Source organism: Megascapheus bottae, chromosome 26 (genome assembly GCF_031878675.1).
Source record: "Megascapheus bottae isolate mThoBot1 chromosome 26, mThoBot2.hap1, whole genome shotgun sequence".
NCBI classification, from domain to species: Eukaryota; Metazoa; Chordata; class Mammalia; order Rodentia; family Geomyidae; genus Megascapheus; species Megascapheus bottae.
The window spans coordinates 5,847,328-5,868,777 of record NC_143534.1 but is presented as its reverse complement, the minus strand read 5'-3'; the positions used below and the strand labels follow the sequence as shown (position 1 = coordinate 5,868,777).

The following is a 21,450-nucleotide window of genomic DNA, read 5'->3' as shown; positions in this document are numbered from 1 at the left end:
CCTGCTGCAGCTTGTTCCTGGCTGTCTGTCATGGCAATGCAATTTGTTCAGTGTCACCTCAGCAAACCCAGGATTCAGGAATCACACACTTTCCAGAACCAAAGAGGAAAAGATGCAGTTTCACTGCATTTGTCCCATGTTTAGGGGTGATGAAGGGAAGAGAAATGCAGAAACACTGGAGCAGTTCCTGCTCCATTGTGTCTGGACAGACAGGTAGGCCCTGGAAAGAGAAAAGGGAGTCCCCTGAAGTGGAGAGAGGCACACCTAGATAACAAAACTGGCAGCATTCGTTGAAGCTCCAGACAAACCAAAATTGTTCCGCTGATGGCAGCTATGCTAGGCTTATCTCAAAATAAACCCTTGGGTTTTTAATGCTTGCTTTGAGTCATTTGTTTTAACAATGCCATTGAGTCAGGAAACTAGGAATTGATTCTCTTTGCTTAGAAGGCAAGTATCAAAAAACAACAAGAACAACAAAAAACAGACAAAATGCATTGTTTCAAACACCTCTCCTGGCTCCAAAGATTGACTCGACTATCCTCCCCCACAGCCAAAGGACTTGGCTTATGCAAAAGTCTCCCTGAAGGCTACTAACCAGAGTTGTTTCAATCCAAAATACTTTCTTTTTCTGTTCTGTCAAAGTCAGATTTCCTAATGGGAAATATGCAGTTTTTTTTAACAAAATGAGCAATCAATAAGCTGTTTAGAAGTCAGGGTAGCCTATTTTGTCTAATGAGAAAGCTAAAAAGGCTAAATTAAGCTCCAAGGAAATACCATAATATTACACGCAGCAATATCCGCTTATAGAATCTGAACAATATTTCTTTGACAGAGCAAAAGGAACTTTAAAAGAAATGCTACAGAGCTCCTCTAGAAAAGACATTTTATATTCCATTTGACAGTCCAAAATGTGATATTTTCATTGTTAGTTACTGAGGAATTAATAAAGTTGTTAGATATGAGAAACTTTACAGTGTGTATAATTATGTAGAATGCACTTCACCTGAGCTTTGGAAATACTTTGAGTAAAGATGAGCTCATTTATTGAAAAGTATAATTAAAGGAAAATAATTGTATGATTAAAATAGTGATCTTAATATGGGGGAAAATTCCGTATGATGTTATACTTCACTCTTTTTCAAATACACATGGTCTCTATAACTTGGTTTTTCTTGCCACCTTGTGGCCAGACCGTATAATGTGAACAAAGGCAGATGAAGAGACTTTATTACCTAGATGTGTGTATCACACTCGAATTTTCAGAGATCTGAGAGGCCTGGAATCCTAGCTAGAAATTAGGAGGATCCAGGTTCAAGGCCAGCTCAGTCAGAAAAGTTAGTAAGAAACCCATCTCAAAGTACAATAAAAAGCTGGGTGTGGCAGTGCACATTTGTTAACCCAACAGCTATTCAGGAGGGAGTTCTTTCTCAAAACCCAACAGAAGGTTGGGATGTAGCTCAACGTGGAAGTCCCCAGGGGCGGAGAGTTTGGCCTAGCGGTAGAGTGCATGCACCTAGGTCCAGGTTTGATTCCCTTGTACCGCATACATAGAAAAAAGCTGGAAGTGGTGCTGTGGCTCAAGTGGTAGAGCTCTAGCCTTGAGAAAGTCCAAGGATAGCACTCAGGCCCTGAGCCCAAGCCTAGGACTGGCACACACACACACACACACACACACACACACACACACACACACACAAAGTGGAAGTCTCCATATTGCCCCTCCCCACCAAAAAAAGAAATAGTTCATATATTAAAATGAAATGCTAGCCAACCGTACGATTACGTCATTTGCGTTCAGAATGTATAACAAACCTCAAAATTTAATAATGAAAAAAGAAACTGGAGCAAATTATTTGAGTAGGCACTATACTATGCAAGATTTAAGATAGCAAATGGTACAAGAAAAAGTGCTCAACATTTTTCATTAGGAGAGAAATTCAATTTAAATCCCAATGAGACACAACTTCTGTTTGGACTGCCAACATCAACAGAGAAACAGACCACACAAGGAAAAACATGCTGAGCAAACAGAACTCTCATCTACTGTAGATATGAATATGAATAGAAATATTCTTACCAGAGTCACCCATTTATGTACTCCCAAGTTTTATTTCACTAGGAATAGTTTAAGGATGTACATGGTACAAATAATAACCAATGGAAAAGGGAATATTTTTCTTTAAATGAGTAATTTCAAATTCTGGGTTTTAATGATAATGTCCACGTTGGTATAGATGCTTGCTTTAAATCTTTATGCATTTTTGAATTCTTTAATAAATCAAAGTCAGTGGTAACCTGTGCACTGTGTTGCTTTACAATTCATCCTCACATGATAAACTTCAGGCAGACTTTAAAACACATTTACAAAGACCATGATTGCAAGTTTTGCCTGCTTTTTCAGCAAAGCTAAAGGCAGGATATAATTATTTCCTTCAAAAATTCAGTTGGCTCAACACATTTTCAGAAAGAGGAAGTTCCCAGGCGTTGAGAAACACATCTGTGTTACAGAGAAAACATCTCCCTAGACAGAAAAATTTTATCTGACAATGCAGAATGTCATCAGATTCTCAATTGCATGTTGCAGGGTTATCTCGAACCCTAGACTATTTTATTTGAGGCCACATGATGTACAACAGTGTGCATGTGAGTCACAGTAGTGTCAGAAGTTTAGCTAAGCAAGCATGAAAATCAAATACTGTATTAAAAGTTTGTCTTAGGAAGAAAAAAAACCTAGTGGCTTTAAAAGCAAGTTATAATTGCCCAGTGTGTAGGGCGAGGTTCAAAATTCACCACATTCTTCAAAGGCTCTTGGAAAGTAACTTTTCAGTGATAATTATTTCTTTAATCACCTTTTCTTTAATCTGATGAACTAAATATCCATCCATGCTTACATTTACATTTATCTCGATATCCCATCAAAAAAATCTACAATCTACCGGGTGTGGTGTATAATTTTATGATCTGCTTGCGTGGCAGACACGACAAGAATTGTGTTTGAGGGTCAGCCCAGACAATATGTCCGCAAGACCTCACCTTAACCAAGGAAAGCAGAACAGGGGGGTGTGCACCTGACAGCTTAGCTGAGAGGGAGGCGTAAACAGAAGGATGACAGTCTGGCTCTCTTGGCCTTATGCACGAGATCCTATTAAAAATAAGGTGAAGATGGCTGGCAGTAGACCCAAATGGTAATGCATCCACTCCTAAGTGTTCAGGCACAAAACAGTAGATGATGAACTGACACAGACATCAGAATTTAGAAATGAAACTTTATATCCCCATGTATTATCCACACGATTGTTGGTTTGGGTCCCATCTCTTCAGGAGTATGAGTCACGTTTTAGGCCCTTTAGGAAGGAAGGTATCCCCAGCAGGAGCCCTGTTGTGGTCCCGTTTTATAATTTCCGTGTTCTCATGTAACTTATTACTCTTCAAATGGAATTGCAATCTTGCTCTTTGGCCTAACAGACCTATAACTGTAAATGGTGTGGAACAACAACAGTGATGGCTTAACATTTAGTAAGTGCTTGCTACCTAAGGACACTCTGATTTTTATTGTGGGAAATCTCTAACTTTATAACGTGTGGTTTTCGTCAGCCCACAGTGCATCTACTGACGTCATGAAGGGTAGATCAGAGTCCCTTAGCTTTGTGGAATGAGGATGCTCTAAAGAACTATATTTGCCTGGAAAAAAAGGAGAATCAAGCTGGACTACTGACTGCCACATATATATATATATATATATATATACAAATATATATATATATATTTTCTGTTCCAAATCTGAGCATGAAGTGTGGCAAGTAGAAATAGCTAAAGGGTAGAGAGCAGAACACAAACATATTGTCGCTGTTCTACCCAGTTTGGGAATAAGAGTTGTTATAGCTGTTAAGTTTAAGCCTGGTGAATTTACAATGAACCACTCACAGCATTACCTTTTCCAGATCATTCATAAAAGATATGGCATCAGGTTTGACAGCTGGTTGCTACAGTATTATCTGTATGAAATTTCAATGTTATGTTTAATAATTCATTACAGGAGAGAGAAGAAGAGTGAGAGAGAGAAAGAGAGAGAGGGAGAGCGAGCAGAATGCTGGTAGGAAGCACATTTTACAACTGTTACCTGGGCTCTAAACTAAATGTGATACAGGCAATTTTATTTTAAAGTCATAACCATTAGGCGTGCATGTGTTCACATCTAAGCAGAGCCTACAGAAATATCATTACTTTCCCCAAGCTACTTCATTTCTTAATTCTGAATGCAGTAAGCAGTTTCATCAACAACTAATATTTATAGAGTCCATTTCAATGAGAAAAAGGAAAAAAAACCCCTGAAAGATAGTTTTTCAGCTCTACTTAACATTCCAGTTCCATTTTATAATGTATACATGGCTCCAAAATACAGCACATATATTTATACACTCGGAAGGAGCAATTGAATTTTGTCTCCATGGATATGACCCAGATATTATGAAGATATAAAAGTCAGAGATATATCCAGGGCTTAGATTTTCTGGAAGATTCTTATTGCTTACTCTTTTTTTTTCTACTGACATCCCAGCAACTGGCCAACCCAATGAAAGAGAAGATGTTTATTTCCAAGATGCCTTCCATTTCTATTTTTTTTAGGTAACTTGTTCCAGTTATCCTTATCTGTGCAGAATTAGAGAGCTGGAGCGTCTTAGCCATTGTTAAGAGCAAATATTTTTCCCCAAAAAAGCTACTCAGGGTTGAGAACCTCAAGTGGCTATAAACTAGGCGATATAGGCTGACATGTGACCTCCAGGTCACGTGCCCTTGATCTTGACACTTGACCTTGAGATCTCAAGCAAAGATGGCTCTGTGGATAGCAAGACTCAGGAAGAGGCCTACTGGTGACGGGAGTAACTGGCTGCTAACAGCAGGCTGACAAGACACCCTGCAGAACCCAGCGGAGTGGTGTTGTTCATTACAGATACTCATATATGATCTATAGGCTGTGGTACAGGCACTTGCAACACCCCACTTTCTGTGTTGTGACTTCTGTTGCTGCAGACATAACTGCAGGTTTTCCAGGCTATGGACAGGTAGAGGAGAGGCTTGCATGGAGTCTGAGATGTCAATTATCCAGGCATTAAATGTGAACTTGTCATTTAATTACAAAATGCAGAATTAAACAAGAAATGATGATCTGAGATGCCCTTTGGGGGATTCTTGGCTGCTATTAATAGCTACAAGAAACTTGCAATTAAGGAAAAATAGTGTCATATGTTTGTATATCTAAGGGCTCTGAGTCTGGCTTCTAGTAAATGATAATTTGGGGATTTTTGTGTCTGTTTTTTAGAGGCAAGAGAGAAGACATTCTTATATATTTTATATGTATTTGTTCATTTTAAGCTTTAAAATGCAAATTTTTCTAACAACTTTTTATATTTATTCTGAGCCTATTATATGCAATAGGACACCAATTATAAGAAATGCACAGCTTAGTGAAAAGACCAGAATGGCTATATACGTGACACTAACATCATCATGTGATTAAAAATGTGAAATTCATGGCACAGAGTAGTGCCGTACTTTCCTTCCATTACAGCTCATGGAGAATTGTTGGAGCTGTCCGGAAGATTTTACATGTTCAACATATGATAAACTCTCAGGACTCATAATTCTTCTCAGTGGAAAAAAACAAGGTGCATGCGTGTGCATGTGTGTGCGTGCATGTGTGCGTGCGTGCATGTGTGTGTTTCTGTGTGTATGTAATAATTCCCTAGACTAGAATTGAGAGGTGAAAGAAATGAAAATGGCAAGTGGCATCAGACGAATATTCTAGCAATATTATTGCAGGGATTATGATAAGAGAATGTGAAGCATGTCCCATGATGGCAGAAAAGGAAGAAGATGAATAGATATTTTTATACGTAACGAGGATGGTGTATTATGTGCATACAGTCATGCAGAATAAAGGAAAGAGCAGCTTCCACTGATGTGGAGAAGGAAAAGGATGTTGTGACCAACCACTAGCCAGGAACATCTTCTATAGCAACAGCAGGTGCAGACTTGTAGACAGGACAAACCCCTCTGCTGCGGCACCTTGAGATGGCTTAGCCCTCAGAAAGCAGCACCCTAACTTCCACAATGTATTCTGCTTTCTAGAAAACTCTGTCTCTTATGCACTCGGCCATCATCCCACTGACCTGACTAAGCATTTCTAAAAAGTAAAAGAAGCCAGGGTCAAGCTAAGCTCTGTAATCTGATTTGGGCCCGAGCCCCAAAGCCGAGCTGCAAGGAGGATGTGGTAAAGTGGTTTGAAACACTACTTGACATTCACACAAGAAGCCCTGAAATGTCAACCGCTGCTTGAAGTAAACATTTCTTTTCTAGGGTAAATGTTACTGCCTCTTGTGACAGTGTGTCATTGGTGCACAGGGCTAAAGGACTGAAATCTTGGAATTCACCTTCATTTGTAATTGCTCTTTATGTTGAATCGTAAAAGTCCCTTAATCTACCAGCACATTGTAGTTAACCCCCTACACAAATAAAAACAAACCAAAAGCAAACCCAGAGAAGCTGGAAACCATTGCCTTCATCCTAAAAATAAAACAAAACGAGTTACTCCTCTCTGCTTCAGATTCTCTTGGAATACTAATGAATGAAAAGCCCAGATTAAATTAGTCTTAGCTGTCAGAGTCACACTTGGCAAATGCATCATAAAATAGTTTCATCTTCATGGAACTTGCTCTTGACAGCAAATTAAAATTGTAATAAGGATTTCTAAAAATACACATGCGTATATGCAGGAAAAACTTCTCCTATTGGGTGGGGTTCAATGTCCCAATATGAATTATTTTGCTCTGTGTTTTAGATATTGTACATTTTTGAGGAAATTTTTATCCACTTGAATACCTCTCACCTAGCTTCACAATAGCAGTTTTGAAAATATGACTAGAGTTATTGAATGAAAGCTTGTTCCTCAAATCACATGAAAAGATTTACTAATCATCGACTAAAACTATGCAAATATAATTCCACACCTCATAGGCCTTTTGAGTAGCCAGCCCACTGGGACCATGATCTAACAAAGACAAGACAGAAACCAATACAGAGGCAGAAGCTTTTGGCACCATGGAAAATAGTAATTTGGAAAGAATATATGAAATAAATGAGTAAGAAGTAATAATAAAAATAACTCTAGTTTGAATTTTTTTATAGAGAAGTCTGATTTAAAAAACATTGTTCAAATAACAGCAGCAACGGGGAACAGTTTTCTTGATTCTCTGCAAGCACTTTCCCCAGATTTTGTTAAATGCACATTCTGATACAGTAGACTTCGACTTTAGGACACGAAGGCGATTTCTCACAAGATCCATGCAATTCTATTGTGGTCTATGTTTAGATTACAATTTAACAAGAAGGTATAGTGTATGTGAATATAAATAGACTATGTTCATTGTTCTGGAAGGTATAACTCTGTTGAAAAATAAAGATGTACCCAGGAAGGTAGTTAGTCTTTCAAAATACGACAATTTAGCCAGTTAATTTCAAATACTATTGTCTTCTTAATTTGAATTCAGTTTTTCTTAGAACTCTCACCGCCGGCTTAGTGTCATATGTGACTAGACTCAGAAATTATTCCTAAGTGAAATCTATGATTGCAGGTTTGAAAGAGAGGGAAATAATGTTAAAGTATTAAGAAGAAATCCAGGCTCAAGATTATCCAAGATATTTTATTTTATTTTGCTCTCTGGGATGGATGAGTGTAAGATGTTATATTCATCACAGAAGGATTCAAGTCAGGACTTGAAACATGAAAATTCATTGAACCATTTATTGTCTCCTTTAGCACCAAATCTAGCAGTGTGCATTCAATTGTAATGCTAACATTGTGGTAGATGAAAACTTGAATCCAAATAACAAGACATTTAGACAACTGAAATCTCAGGTGTTGTTTCAGGACTTTTTATTAATTTATTTATTTTAAAAGCTGAAACATTGTTTAGTGTGCTGATTTCCTTACAGGCTCTAAAAGTCAAGTGATTGTTTAGATACTAACACATTTACTGGCGAACTATATGATCATTTATTATTTAGATGATTCTTAGAAATCTCTCTCATTTATGTATGTGTTGGGACGAAAATGTTAGTTGGGTACCTATTCTGTTATTCTTATTTATGGAGTGGAGAAAAGAATAAGGTAACCCTTTGGCATTCAATCCCAGGGTTTTCTGTTGAGGGAGAGCTCCATGGAAGGAAGAATCAACTGAGCTAATTCCTTCAAAATTAGACATAGACATGGGGATAATGCCAATAAGGTTATAACATTGGCATTTACTTTTAGAAATATTGGATATTATCAACATATTTTAGAATACTGGATTATAAAATATTTTTCTAAGATCAAGAGATGTGTTCCAGAAAAGATCCTTAGTAATATTATAGTATATTATAGTATGATATTATAGTATATATTATAGTATGATATTTTAGTATTGTAATATCCTTAGTGATATTATAGTAACTAACTTTGAGTCAGTGATTTTTTAAGAGCTACCAACTTCTTGTTACAAAATATTACTGTTTATTAAATGTCAAATGACTAAAACAGAAAGAAAAATTAGCTTTTACCTAGTTAAGAGAGTTCAACCACTAGATTTTTGTATGAGTAAAAAAATTAGTGTGGCCTTGCCACTGAACAAAATCATGAAGAGAATTCAGAAGGTCATGTTCAGTTTCCTGTCCCATCACCAGATCTAAGGACACTGACTGGATTCCATACTTAATTTAAAGTACCTTTATTAAAATGTCACTTCTGTCTTGTTTGGGGGGCTAGAGCAGCCCATCTAGAATACCACATCTAGACTGCATCATGTTTCCTGAGTGACATAGTTTTTCAGGACCTCCCACTACCCCATAGCTATTCCCCTTAAATATTCCCCTTGACTCCACTTTTCACAAACAGTATCTGGTGGGTTTCTATGATACCTTGATATATTTATATATATATATATACATATATCTTCATATGCATGTATATATGTATATGGTTTTCATATCTCCCTTCTTTCTACATTGGCTCCCTTCCCTTATTGTGACCATTCTCTAAGACAGTCCTCCTTTTTTGTTGTTCACTACATAGAATAAAATTTATTGTATCTCATAATTGTTGAAGTGCAATGTCCCAGAGAAGATGATTAAATCAAACATGGAATAACACATTTTTCTTTCTCCTTTCCACCCTCTTTCCCTCCCTCCCTCCCTTCCTCCCTTCCTCCTTCTCTTCCTCCTTTCCTTCCTTTCCATCTTTCCTTCATCCCCTCCTCCCCTCCTCCCCTCTTCCCTTCTTCCTTTTCCCACAGTACACCACATAAAGAAACAAATGGCAGGAAGAAGCAGAGAAAATAGATTTCTTGTATGGCGTGGCTGCAATAATGGAGGGAGGCAAAATAAAAACTCTATCCTCAGGGTACAGAGACAAGCTTTAGGTTTAGATAGCATTTGGTCAGGAGGGCGAATGGTACGTATAATTCAGCAGTTCTGGTCAACGGTGTGGTCTAGTGTTCAGATGTTCATTGTCACCTCCCGTGGAGCTGGATGTCACCATTGTCACCATTGTCTGAAGGTAGCTTTGATTCCAATCACAAGGTGCTCATCCATCAGTCCTGTCTATCCTGGAGTCCAAAATGGCTGCAAGATGTGTCCAGATGACCAGAATGAACGATATAGCTACAGAACAGAGGTGGAGATGCCAATTTGCTTTTTTAAATCCTGCCCTTAGTTCTTCTTTAGATACTTTCAGGAGCAAGGATGCTTCTTTAGACAAAGCAGTTTTTAAGTAACAATTATGAAAACAGAAATCAGGCATGCTTTGCTTGCATTTATCTTCCCAGAATGTCTCATGAACCTTAAAAGAAATGCCACTTCTACGTAAAGAAGCTTTACAGGCAGAATTGTAGCACAGTGGTAACGCTCAACAGTATTTCCTGTGATGAACACAGAAGAGACTTCAGGAAGTTTGTCTGAGAAAAGAGGGCACTCACGAAGGCAATACAGAACATTGACCACACACATTGGAGAGGTGGCTTTGTAAATGTGCAGTGTGGGCCTCAGTTCTGTCCTGAAATAGGAACTTCTGAGAAAAATCCACAGGATGGTCACCTTACTCTGTCTTGCTAAGTCAAGCCAGTTTCTACTGATTCTCTGCTTTCTGAAAGTCCAAATACTTGTTAATGTTTCACATCCAGCACAGCCTCTCCTGTCTGTAGATTAATATTTACTCTCCTTTCATCAGATTGGCCATAGGTGAGTTATATGTTGAATTTACTCTATGGAACTAGACATTTCTCAGTGAATTTGTTTAGAGGTGTTAGGTAGCTTACTTACTTGGTAAATAGATGGTATCTAAAGTGTATGATTTAATAGAAACGAAGCTTGATTAATGGAAACTTAAAGAAAGCTACATCTTAAAAGATCTCAGGATGAAAAAAATCTCTCAAATGTATGGAGTTTAAGAGGCTTATGTTCCTAGGGTAGAGATTGGTATTTCTTTTTGTGTGGACGTTCTTCTTGTTCTGGGATGAAGTAGTTGATTGGCTTTCATTTCATGCATACAGTACAGCTTCCATGTACAGCAGATTAAATCAAACCCTGAACCCTTTTAAAGAACAATGAAACGTATTTTACATACAAAAAAATTTCCATGGGGCTGAGCATGGCACTTACTCATCATTCTTAGCACAGGGGATTTGCACAAAGGCAGTGTCTTCATTGTGTGGTGCTTTGTTTTTCTTAGAGATGGAAATAGTTATGTCAACAGACATTGTCTCAGTAACCTGGAGCATGCTACTTAATTTTAGCTTTCAACTATTTAATAATCAGTCAGGTGGCCTTGGAAATTCAGGCGCTGTGCTTTGTGTGAATGGTTTGTGGACATTATCTCCACTTGACACTTTTGGGAGTGAATTCCATAACAAAACTTTGGTGAGCTCACATCAATAACTCATTCTCCGAAGACCTACAAAGGAATGAATGCATATGTCTTTTGGGAATAATGGGCAGTTTTATTGTTTTATTCCTACTTTCTGATGAACAAGCCACCTTTGGAGGGAGTGGACAATTTCTTCTATAGTATATGCCTATGTTGTCAATTAGCCTGGAACTGATAAGATGGTATGGTCAGATTTCTGTCAGGTATTAGGGTATGAGTAGGCCTTCTGTTCACCTTCTTTTCTCTTCCTCATCATATTTGGCTCACAAATACTGAACCTTGGAATGGAGGAGAAATATCTATAGAGGAAAACATGGCTTACCAGGAAGTGAAGGGAAATATTGAAGCTCATATCTTAACAGAAGTTCTTGAAATTTTAACATTCAGGAATTCTTCTCATTTGATGAACTCTTAAAGAATCTTGGGAAGAGTTTTCTTTGTGTTTCTCTAAGGCATATGTTTTATTGGTCAAAGATAAAACTTTTTAAAGAAAGGAGAGAATAAAACTAATTCAAAGCCTCCACAAAGGATGTCAGGCTTATAGCCAACTCTGTTTCGTCTCCTTTTTGTTTGAAACTTTCTTAGACAAAACATCATTCCAAGAAGCAAAACCAATTTCATCCTAATAGATATGTGTGAAGTTAGCATTTGCAAAGAATTTGTTTTACTTCCTGCTTCCTGTAGATGGAGCTCAATCCTTAGGCATATGTTTATGTTTCTGGGAATTTCTGGGAAAGAGATCTTTGAAAGCCAGTATGTATGTAGGTCTGATACTGAGATTTTCTCATTACTGTCAATAATTATCACCACCATAGGCAGGATTTAGTGTTACAGATCAAAAACCGCAAATCTGAACAAAGCAAAAAAAAATCAATGCATTTCTGGAAACAGAAGTCATATGTCTATTTTCTGGTCTTGTCTCTGAACAGGAGACAATAGGACTGGACAAGTTGTGTTTCAGTTTTTGTCTCAAGTTATGTTGACTGTTTTGAAGGATTATTTTGTGAAAATCTTGAATTGTTAAAGGGCCTATTATTTACTTTCCTTGTTGACAAGTGTTTCCTGGTCTGACCAGGACTAACTGTGAGACTAACTGATCACATTTGGGGAACTGCAAAGTGTTGGCACAATTCCTTTTCACCAGGCAATGGGCACTGCATGTTTCCAGACTGAGAGATACATTTTATTATTTCCCCACATGGCTTCCCAAGGATGTGGGAGCACAATGCAACAAGCCCACAGGAATCTCCATAATGTGAGAGGATAGTGTGATGGATGCAATACATGTTTCTCCTTTTACTTAGGCTTATGCATAAGTATATAATTTGCTTCTAGTACATGACTTGGTAAATTCTATAAAATTTTTAAAATGGAAATATATTCGGCTATATTGTTGTTTCCACACAAAAAAGAAACACCTAATAATGGTAGGACTATTTCCTGGTGATAATATTCTCAGTTAGCAATACTGAACATGGAATTGAGAAATTGAAGCTGATATTTGGTGTGGTAAGGATGTATAAATTGATTTTGTCTTCTGTAAAGTAAAATATAATAGTATAAAATAGTATACATATAAAATAGTAAAATATAATAGTATAAAAGTAAAATAATAATAGATTCCTAAGATATTAAAACTATGCCACTTCACAGATACTATTAAGATCATTTAGATTATCTGTAGGGTATTACTTTTTTGGTTGGGGGAAGGTCCTGGAGTTTTAACTCAGGTCCTGGTCACAGTTCCTACGCTTTATTGCTCAAGGCTAATGCTCTACCACTTGAGGCAAAGCTCCACTTGAGACATTTTGGTGGCTAATTGAAGCTAAGACTCTGCGCAGGTTAGATTTGAACCTTATCTTCAGAACTTAGTTTCTTGAGTAGGTAGGATCACTGACTGGCATTGACCCTTGCAAATTTTAATTTGGGATAATCCTTCATTTGATTAAGGTAGAAGCTGCCCATGCTTAAATCCATTCTTTCAGATTTCTCCTTTGTGGGAGCAAAGATGAACTGAGTTAGAACCAGGAGATTCCAGTGTCTTTGTGCCTGCTGTCTTATTTAATAAGGCTTGGCAAGTACAGTCACCAGTTGATTGGATTTGATTATGTTCTACCTGACATCTTTATTTTATTCTTTTATTAGCCAATCATCATAGTTTTAAACTAGATGAAATTTAGAGGTCAGGATTTTTTTAAACAAAGAACTCAACACACATTAGATGTAAATATTTAAGCCTCTCACCATTTTAAGTCAATTAAGTATTTTCCTGTGTAATTGCCAAAGGCTCAAAAACAGCCAAGAAGGAAACACTCAAAATTGATGACTCACTGACTCATTTGTGGATGGAGAAATATTGCTGTGTACTTCATTTGATTGTCCTGGCAGAGAAGTGTCTTTTGTTAATTTCAGGGTGCATGGTATACAGGCTAATAAGTAGCACACCTTGAGCAATAGAGGTCCTTTAACACATCATTCTATTTATGATCTTTCCTTCAGTTGCGTAGCCCTGTTCTGGTTGGTTTACTGTTGCTAGGTAGAGGGTGTGGTAGAAGGGAAGAATGAGGAAAGGGGGGGGGAGCAAGTGATGGGTGAAGTCAAGCCAAATTGCATAACCTTATTTGGGCTAAGAAGCTATTACAGGCATGGGTAAAAATTGTTTTTGCATTTCCAGAAGCACAAGCAACCTTGCTTTTCTTTGGAATGAATCATAGAATGGTCTGGATCCAGAAAGAGTTTGAATCAGTAAGGCTGGGCCTTCTAGCCCAAACTGTTTTGGCAAAACTCTCAATGATATGTCACCAGATTTCATGGGCTAAATGTGGATTTGGTTTAGGCTACTTTCGTTCGTGGGTCATTATGGTCCTATGATCCTGACATCAGCCAGTCTAGTTTCTAGTTACCTAATTATTTCCCAATATTACAACATGGTTATAGAACACTTAAGAGAATTTCAAGGACATATTCTTGAATTCAGAATTTAAAACTGCCTTCCTGGTTCTCATGTTGTCTCCTGGACCCCTTCTCACCAAGTCTGAGGGAGCCATTACAAAATCTCTACCACCTTTCCAGAAGGCCTTCATGGAATCTTGCCTTATATGGAAGAGTACAGCTATTTGACAGAAGAGTACAACTATTTGTTTTCTGTATTAGAACTATAAAATGTCACTGAAACTATATTACCTTTTTGTTTACCCTAAATGAGACAAATAGTCCAATTCTTTCTAGCAACATAAATAGAATATCTTCAAATTCATGTCTAGGCTCAATAAAGCATAGTTTGAGGAACTTTTAAAGTGGGAAATGATGGAATATTTCTTTATTTCTTTGATCTTCTACTGAAAGAAACCATCTTTTTAAACTACAAAGGTACTGTCTTTGTTCTTTGTTCATTAACATACTTTTACTCATCATAACTTTGAACCAAATTATCCCTTTCACAAACTACTCACGTTGTTTCTTGCTCCTTGGCACAAGGAAGTCATGCATATTTATGACACATCATGAAGTGTCATTTTAGGAAAGACTCTGTTAGTATGCCTAGGGGAAAAAGGAAAGTTAGATTTTTGTAGCCAAGGAATCTACTTCGTTTTGAAGCTTTTAGTTTCCTGGAGTGAATTCAGAGAGGAGGGGAGGGATTCCATTTTAAATATCATGTTGTCAGTGAGCTAACTCACCACTTATTTTTAACAATAAACTGTACAGGTCCAACATATTCAAATAAAGCATATGTATCAGTGGTCCTTTGAAGAAATCTATATTAAAATGTATAACTTAAGGCTCACAATTTCACATTATTTTTCAAGCATGATATAGCTATTGATATTGCTATTTATCTCATTTAGAGGTCAGAAAACAACTTGAAATGTTTTAGGCTAAGAAATGCACCTTCTACCTGGAGAATATAACTGTAACCCTTCTATTAATTACAATAAAAAAGAAAGCAAATGAAATACCCCAAAAGTGAGAGACTGCAGTCTCCTCATTAGAGGACAGCATTACCAACAGAGGGCGCAACAACCTATTTTATATTTAGCACAAGCTGAAATACAGAAAATGCTAATTTTTTTCTTTATGAGTTCTTAGTGCACCTAACATACAATGATTTATTGATACTAACATTTAAAACTATGACCATAAAAACTGTAATAATTGTGTTAGAATCGTGATAGAGCCGTCATACATAATGTGAGGTTTTGAACTGAAAAAGACCTTAAAGCTTTCTGGCTCATGTTCTCTTTTCCTAGCTGAGAAACTTGGAATCCTTGACCTTCAACTGAAATCACCACCAAGGAAGAAGCTGAAGAAGAGCCTTGCTCAAGTAACTGCGCCTATCAACACTTTGCTACACTGTGTCACCGATAAATTCATTTCAGCCCAGTAATTATAATTTCAGGGCCATCTATTACAATCAACACTGCTCAGCAAATGCTTATCTTTGGAGACTTATCTCTATAAAAACCTTCTGTCTTTTCAGAGAAATGATGTTTTTCTGAGAGAAGGTGATCTCTTTCCATCTTGGAATTTCTAGCTGTGAACAGTCATTTTGCCAAATGTATCTTTTCCTGCCTCTGGCTGTTTCTGTAACACTGAAAAATACAGAGCCATTTTGTTTTTCAAACATTTGGTTGATAGTATGAAGATATTTCCTAATGAATCAACAAATATCATACTTAAAGGAATGACTTAGCTTCTATTTTCTGGCCCGAGGCTAATGGAAATATATGCTGCTATTAAAAAAATAGATGTTGACATTAAACTACGCCATTACATTATGGCAAAAAAAGGAAGTTTGAGGACTTGGAGCAGGGCCTTATGTAAAGTTCTTAGTCCAAGCTTCAATACTGTCAAAAAGAAATAAGCTTAAATCCAAAATGAATATACAATCCACCAATTCACTTTGTGATTAAATTAAAACAACGGAAAGTTGATGACAGCCATAGACTTTAAAATTGTTATTTATTTTGTAATTTATATGAGTTTTTCTTGATAAGAATATCAAATAGTGTGGAGGTTGTCTCAAGGACTGCAAATAATAATTAATGCTGAAAGTAACAAAATAGATTGGTTGCAAATGTGAGGAATAAGTAAAGTAGAATTTCTGGAAAACTAAACTATTCTTTAAGACCTGGCCTTGTTTACCTGATTTTACCTATGGATTACATTTTTTTTTCAATGAAAAAGGAGGTAATAGTTTAGCCACAAAATAAATTTGATGTGTTTTAATTGGAAAATGCTCAATAAAAAAGGCCAGTCAAATGCTTTGAATAGAAAAATGACTTACCTAATACAATTTTAGAATACGGTTTGCTTTGAAAGTTTCTGGACATCCAATTGATAAGACTGGTGCTATCATTTTCAAATTTCAATTTGGCCAAAAGCAGTCCATCGAGATATAGACTTGAGGTATAATGATGAATACATAAATGTTGATAAAATGCCCATTGCTTGGCTCAAATTACTGGTTAGTATTATTATTATCTTTAGAATGCAGAAAAAGGATCTTTTTATTTTTGGTGGATGGCGCTTTGGAGCAGAAAAATCTTACTGAAGAACTGAAAGTCCAGCCCTTGATTTCCTAATCAAAGTAAATGGCTAAATCAGATGTTCTTTTCACATTTTCTAGAGATGAACATTAGGTGATTTTTATCATATTATTCCAAATGAAGGAAGCAATGATCTTATTTTCTGCTTTGACTTTGGGGTCCTTGCATGAATAACTTGTGCAAGACAAATTACAAGAATTTTTTTGTTGGTTGTGAGGATTGAACTCTGGGTCTGGATGTTGTCTCTGAGCTCTTCAGCTCAAGGCTACTGCCCTACCCCTTGAGCCACAGGGCCACTTCCAAATTACAAGAAACTTTTGATGAAAGAAATTTTATTTGTTATCTACTTGAATTGGAAATTTCTTTTAGGAGGTAGGATTTCTTCCATGTTAACCTCCTAAGGAAATATCATGGACAAAATATTAACCAAAACTGAGAGAGGGAAGGGATGAAATGGTACAAAAAGAAATGTACTCAGGCTGGGAGTGTGGCCTAGTGGTAAAGTGCTTGCTTAGCATGCACAAAGCCCTGGGTTTGATTCCTCAGTGCCACATACACAAAAAAAGCCAGAAGTGGTATTCTTAAGAAAGCCCAAGGACAGTGCCCAGGCCCTGAGTTCAATTCCCAGAACTGGCCAAAAAAAGAAGGGAAATGTACTCATCTGACATATGTAACTGCAACCCCTCTGTATATCACCTCTAAATAACAATATCACATATCAAAAAAGTTAGCCAAACCTATTGGGAACAATCTCTACATGAAAGGTTTGACTCATTTTTCTGTTGTTGTATAATATGTCTTTTTGTGGATGATATTTAGCATAGCTATACTATTAATCAATATGGTTATTATTTTATTTTATTTTAGTGTCTGCCTTTGATGAAGAAATTGGCAGATTTTCCAACTCCATACATGGGAAGATGTAGTAAGTGTAGTTTGGAAGCCATCTTAGGTCTCTGTTTCCCTGTTGAAAATGGGAACCTAGGTTATTCCCTATTCAAAATGGGAACCTAACTAGGTTAGGTACTCTTTGCACTAGAGCCTCACTCACAGGTAAAATCCAGCAGGCCAATGGCCAACTAAGGTCTTAGCCAAAACTCGGGTAGTTTTCTGTGTTTCACCATTCAGATTGTCATTGTTTCTTGGATTTGTGAAAGGCAATGTGTCACAGCAGAGTGGATTGTGGGCTGTCAATAGGATGAGAGGGCAGCTCCACATCACAAAGGCACTGAGGCTTCTGCAGCCAATGGCCTGGCTTTAGGCAGCGGTGAATCTGGACTACATAGAGCTCGGGTTAATAGTAACTGGGCTGAAACGTGAGTTATGAAGAAAATGAAACTTTCCCTTTTTCCTCCTGCATTTTGGATACCAGAATTGTAGATAAGGATTATGAACTTCTACAGCAATCAAGCCTACTACTTAAGACAAATGCAAACACACAGGGGTACAAAAAGAGCCAAGCTACCTGTGTGTAGAATAATGAAGGTTCAAATGCTGGGGAGGGGGTTAGGGTTAAAAGTCCATGTGGGGCTCCCAGCTCCTTCCAAAAGGCTGTTCACAGACAGAGGTGGATGGAGATCTAGTCCACAAAGAGAATGAAGATCCAGAGGAAGAGTGAGATTTTTCTCAATCGGTACTTACATGGTTGGTTCCCGTAGGATTTTTCACTTTATTTTTGCACTCTTTATTGCAATAGCAGACATGTAAATGCATGGAAAGAATGCTCTGTCCTAATTTGCATTTGTGCACACGTTTCACGGGAGCAATTTGGCAGACCTCAGTGAGCGGGGATTATTATTTTTTTATTTGAAACCATTAATAACTCATCCTTTTTATGTTCTGTGGAAATGAGTATGCAGAAAGGAATGAAGACAAACTAACTTCCAAAAGGTAGAAGCAGTGGTGGTGTTCAGAAATCAAAAGTAAGTAGGAGAGTGAGGAAATTATGGGCAAAGCCAAGGCTTCAGATGTGCTTCTGATGAGAAGCTGCTGGCCTCGGCAAACTTGGGGTCACTGCAAGACTGGGGAAGCATGTTTGGTATCCTTCACTTGATCATAAGTTGAAAGCAAGGGTGAAGAATGATGGAAGCTGTCCGTTCTCAATCCAGCCCTGTCTCTTCTTGGCTGACTGCTTCCTAGTCTTTGGGTCAAAGTTCAATTTTCATCTATGCTCTGGCTGCTGTTATCTTTTACACCATTCTCTCACTGTAAGGCAATGAATGAATGAATGGTTCCAAAGGTTCTACAAAGAAGAGGCCTAAGGGAGTCATTTTACGGATGAATTATTTGAATAGAAAAGTCTCTCGTTTTAATTAAATTATCCATTCACGTGGAGTGGTTTTGGAGCAGGACTTTCTGGCACAGGGAAGCTGCTGTGTTTCTCACCGCTTCTTCCAGTTCTTTACATGGACACTGGCTCTGCTGTGTCAAAGTTTATTTCCTTCTTACCAAGTCGCCGTCATTAACTCTTTTTGTGGCAATGAGGATTCAATATAGTTTTCTTTGATAGACAGGAGCTCTGTTACTAAGCCATATCTCGTTCTTTTTTTCCTTTTGAGTTGGTTATTTTTGAGCTAGGTCTCTCGGCCTGTCCCCACAAACATCTGCACAGAAGCCTCCTATTTAATCTTGTCATTGTACTTTCTTATGTCAGAACAATCTCTTGAGCATTTCTGAACAGGCTGTCCTTGAAACCATCTTTCTCCAGTTCTCAACTTAGCCACAGAGCTGGTGTCTGGCTTGACACGAACATAGAACAAAAAGAAAAAGGCTCTAAGAAGAGTCTCAGATATCAAGTCTTAAATAAAACATGTTCATTTACTCAAAGCTCTGTTCATATGAAGTATACTACCAAGTGACTTGCTTTGAGGGTCCCTGTGAAGTTATCGAGAAAATGATGAATGGGAAAAAATGGGAAGACTGAGAAGAGATGTGGGCCAATGACTTGTTGGGTAAATAGAAGAAAATCAGATACTATGGGAATTAATGATTCCCTGAATGAATTGATTTATGAAATGTATAGTCTATTCAGAATAAAAGTAATTACAATAAGTGGAGAAATAACTGCCCTTGAGGTTATCAAAAGGAAAGAAAATCTCTTCAGTGACTTAAGTTAACAGACTTCTGTTTTGCTATCAATTCTTCATTCAGAAGAATTGCTCCATATTAATATACATGTAAATACATGTCTTTACACACACACATGTATTTATCTCTCTGTCAGTCCATCTATAAAAAAATCTCTCTTCTTCCCATAAAATATTAGTATCTATACGACTTGTTTGACTACTGATCAGCTCACACATCACAGTGAAGCAGAATTATTATGAACTGAATATTACTCTCATGTATTGAATAGTCCCAGAAGTGCCTTTGGTGTGATTAGAGTGATTTTTCAGTTCGTACATGAAGATACAGATGTTTAAAGTGAAGGATTTTTAATATTCCCCGTGCCTAAATGCATCCATCATGCCATCTTCCATTTTTACAAAGACATTCATGGGAAGCTTAGTGCTCAGGACTCGTGGTGGGTATTAGTTCATTTGCATCCAGCTGCACATCTGACTGTTCTGGAGACACAAACACAGGCTAGTACCCATTGTGGATGTCGAGATGCGAGACATGTCTGAGATGTTCCCCGAGCTGTAATGAACATGGATGGCCTCTGCAATCCTGGAGGCTAGCAGAAGACACAAGACTCCAGGGATGAAGACAGACAACATTTTTGCTCATGGAGCAGCAACCAATGTGGGCATCACTGAGTATAGGAAGATGTGATTGGAGTGGAACTGAGACATGTATGTGTGTGTGTGTGTGTGCAGGGAAAGCAGCACAAATTGCATGGCCTGGGTGATTCAGATGATTTGAACTGAGGTCTTTCTTGGACAGCTTGGAAGTTCTTTTGAGTAAGGCTGGAATTCACTCCCATCCACAGCCCCAAGATAAAGGTAAGGGGAGAAGCAATTTGAGCCTGCTGACCGGGACACAAAGTTTGCCCTTGTCATCATCTTAGACTAGAACACCCAGAGAGAACTCGCTGTCCCCTGGAGACCTGCAGACGGCACTGCTGTGGACTGTAGAGTAATAATATCTATCCATCTGCAGCTCATACCATTTCAGTGAAACACAGCCAGCCTGTATCGCCAGCATGCACTTGACCGCTTTATCCAATTCTTTCCCACTTGATTGCCAGTTTCACCTTGTTCTTACGTGGTTTGTGCTTTAGCCAGCTTAAGCCTCACTAACAAATGAGGTGAAATCCATGTAAGAAGGTATTGGGCCCATGCTGAAGGGAAATAGCTTGCCTCAGGAGCAGCAAATTAAGTGTGGAACAACGACACCAACAAATAGAACTCCAGAGTGCACCTTTCCAGTCATTCATTTCAGCTGGAGCCAGAATCCCTCAATGAATCAATCAGCATTATATGTTATCTTTCCCCTACAGCAGTTTTGCGAATCGTTTTCAAAAAATCATTGAACCATTAACTGTTTATCCATTGTGCAAAATACACATGGCTTCTTGTATACTTTACCCCTTCCAGTTGCCTTCACCTCATTTCACTGCCTTTGATTTTAGTAAGAATACATATATCTGTATTATATATATATGTATATATACAATCCACAGACACTTAAAATTCCTTCACTGCTGTGCCTATATGTGGAGGAAAGAGAACATTTGATATCTTATAGCCCTTTGGGTACTGTTCGATTTAGGAAGCAGAGTTAATTAAACAAGAATTTTATAAGAGCCCTTTGGTAGGTTGTTCCATTACCTCCTTATACTCCTTGACTTGTGTTTCACAAACCCCAACTGCCCCAAGCTGTGCTGTCTGAATTCTCTCCACAATGGAGTTAGTATTCTTCAATGTTCTGTTGACTTTCTGTACCCTTTAGGAAACTTGAAGAATGTGGAGGACCAGGATGGCCCCGAGTTCATCTCTTCAT

General features: G+C 37.7%; 1 protein-coding gene across 1 annotated transcript in view; it reads right to left on the bottom strand.

The window, feature by feature from the left end:
• Positions 1-21,450, bottom strand: part of Akr1e2 (aldo-keto reductase family 1 member E2) — a 41,662-nt gene that overhangs the window by 8,493 nt on the left and 11,719 nt on the right. The window contains exon 2 of the mRNA XM_090318818.1: positions 14,410-14,497. Within this exon, the coding sequence (XP_090174944.1) occupies positions 14,410-14,442 (33 nt within the window). The 5' untranslated portion in view covers positions 14,443-14,497. The remainder of the gene's footprint in view (positions 1-14,409; positions 14,498-21,450) is intronic.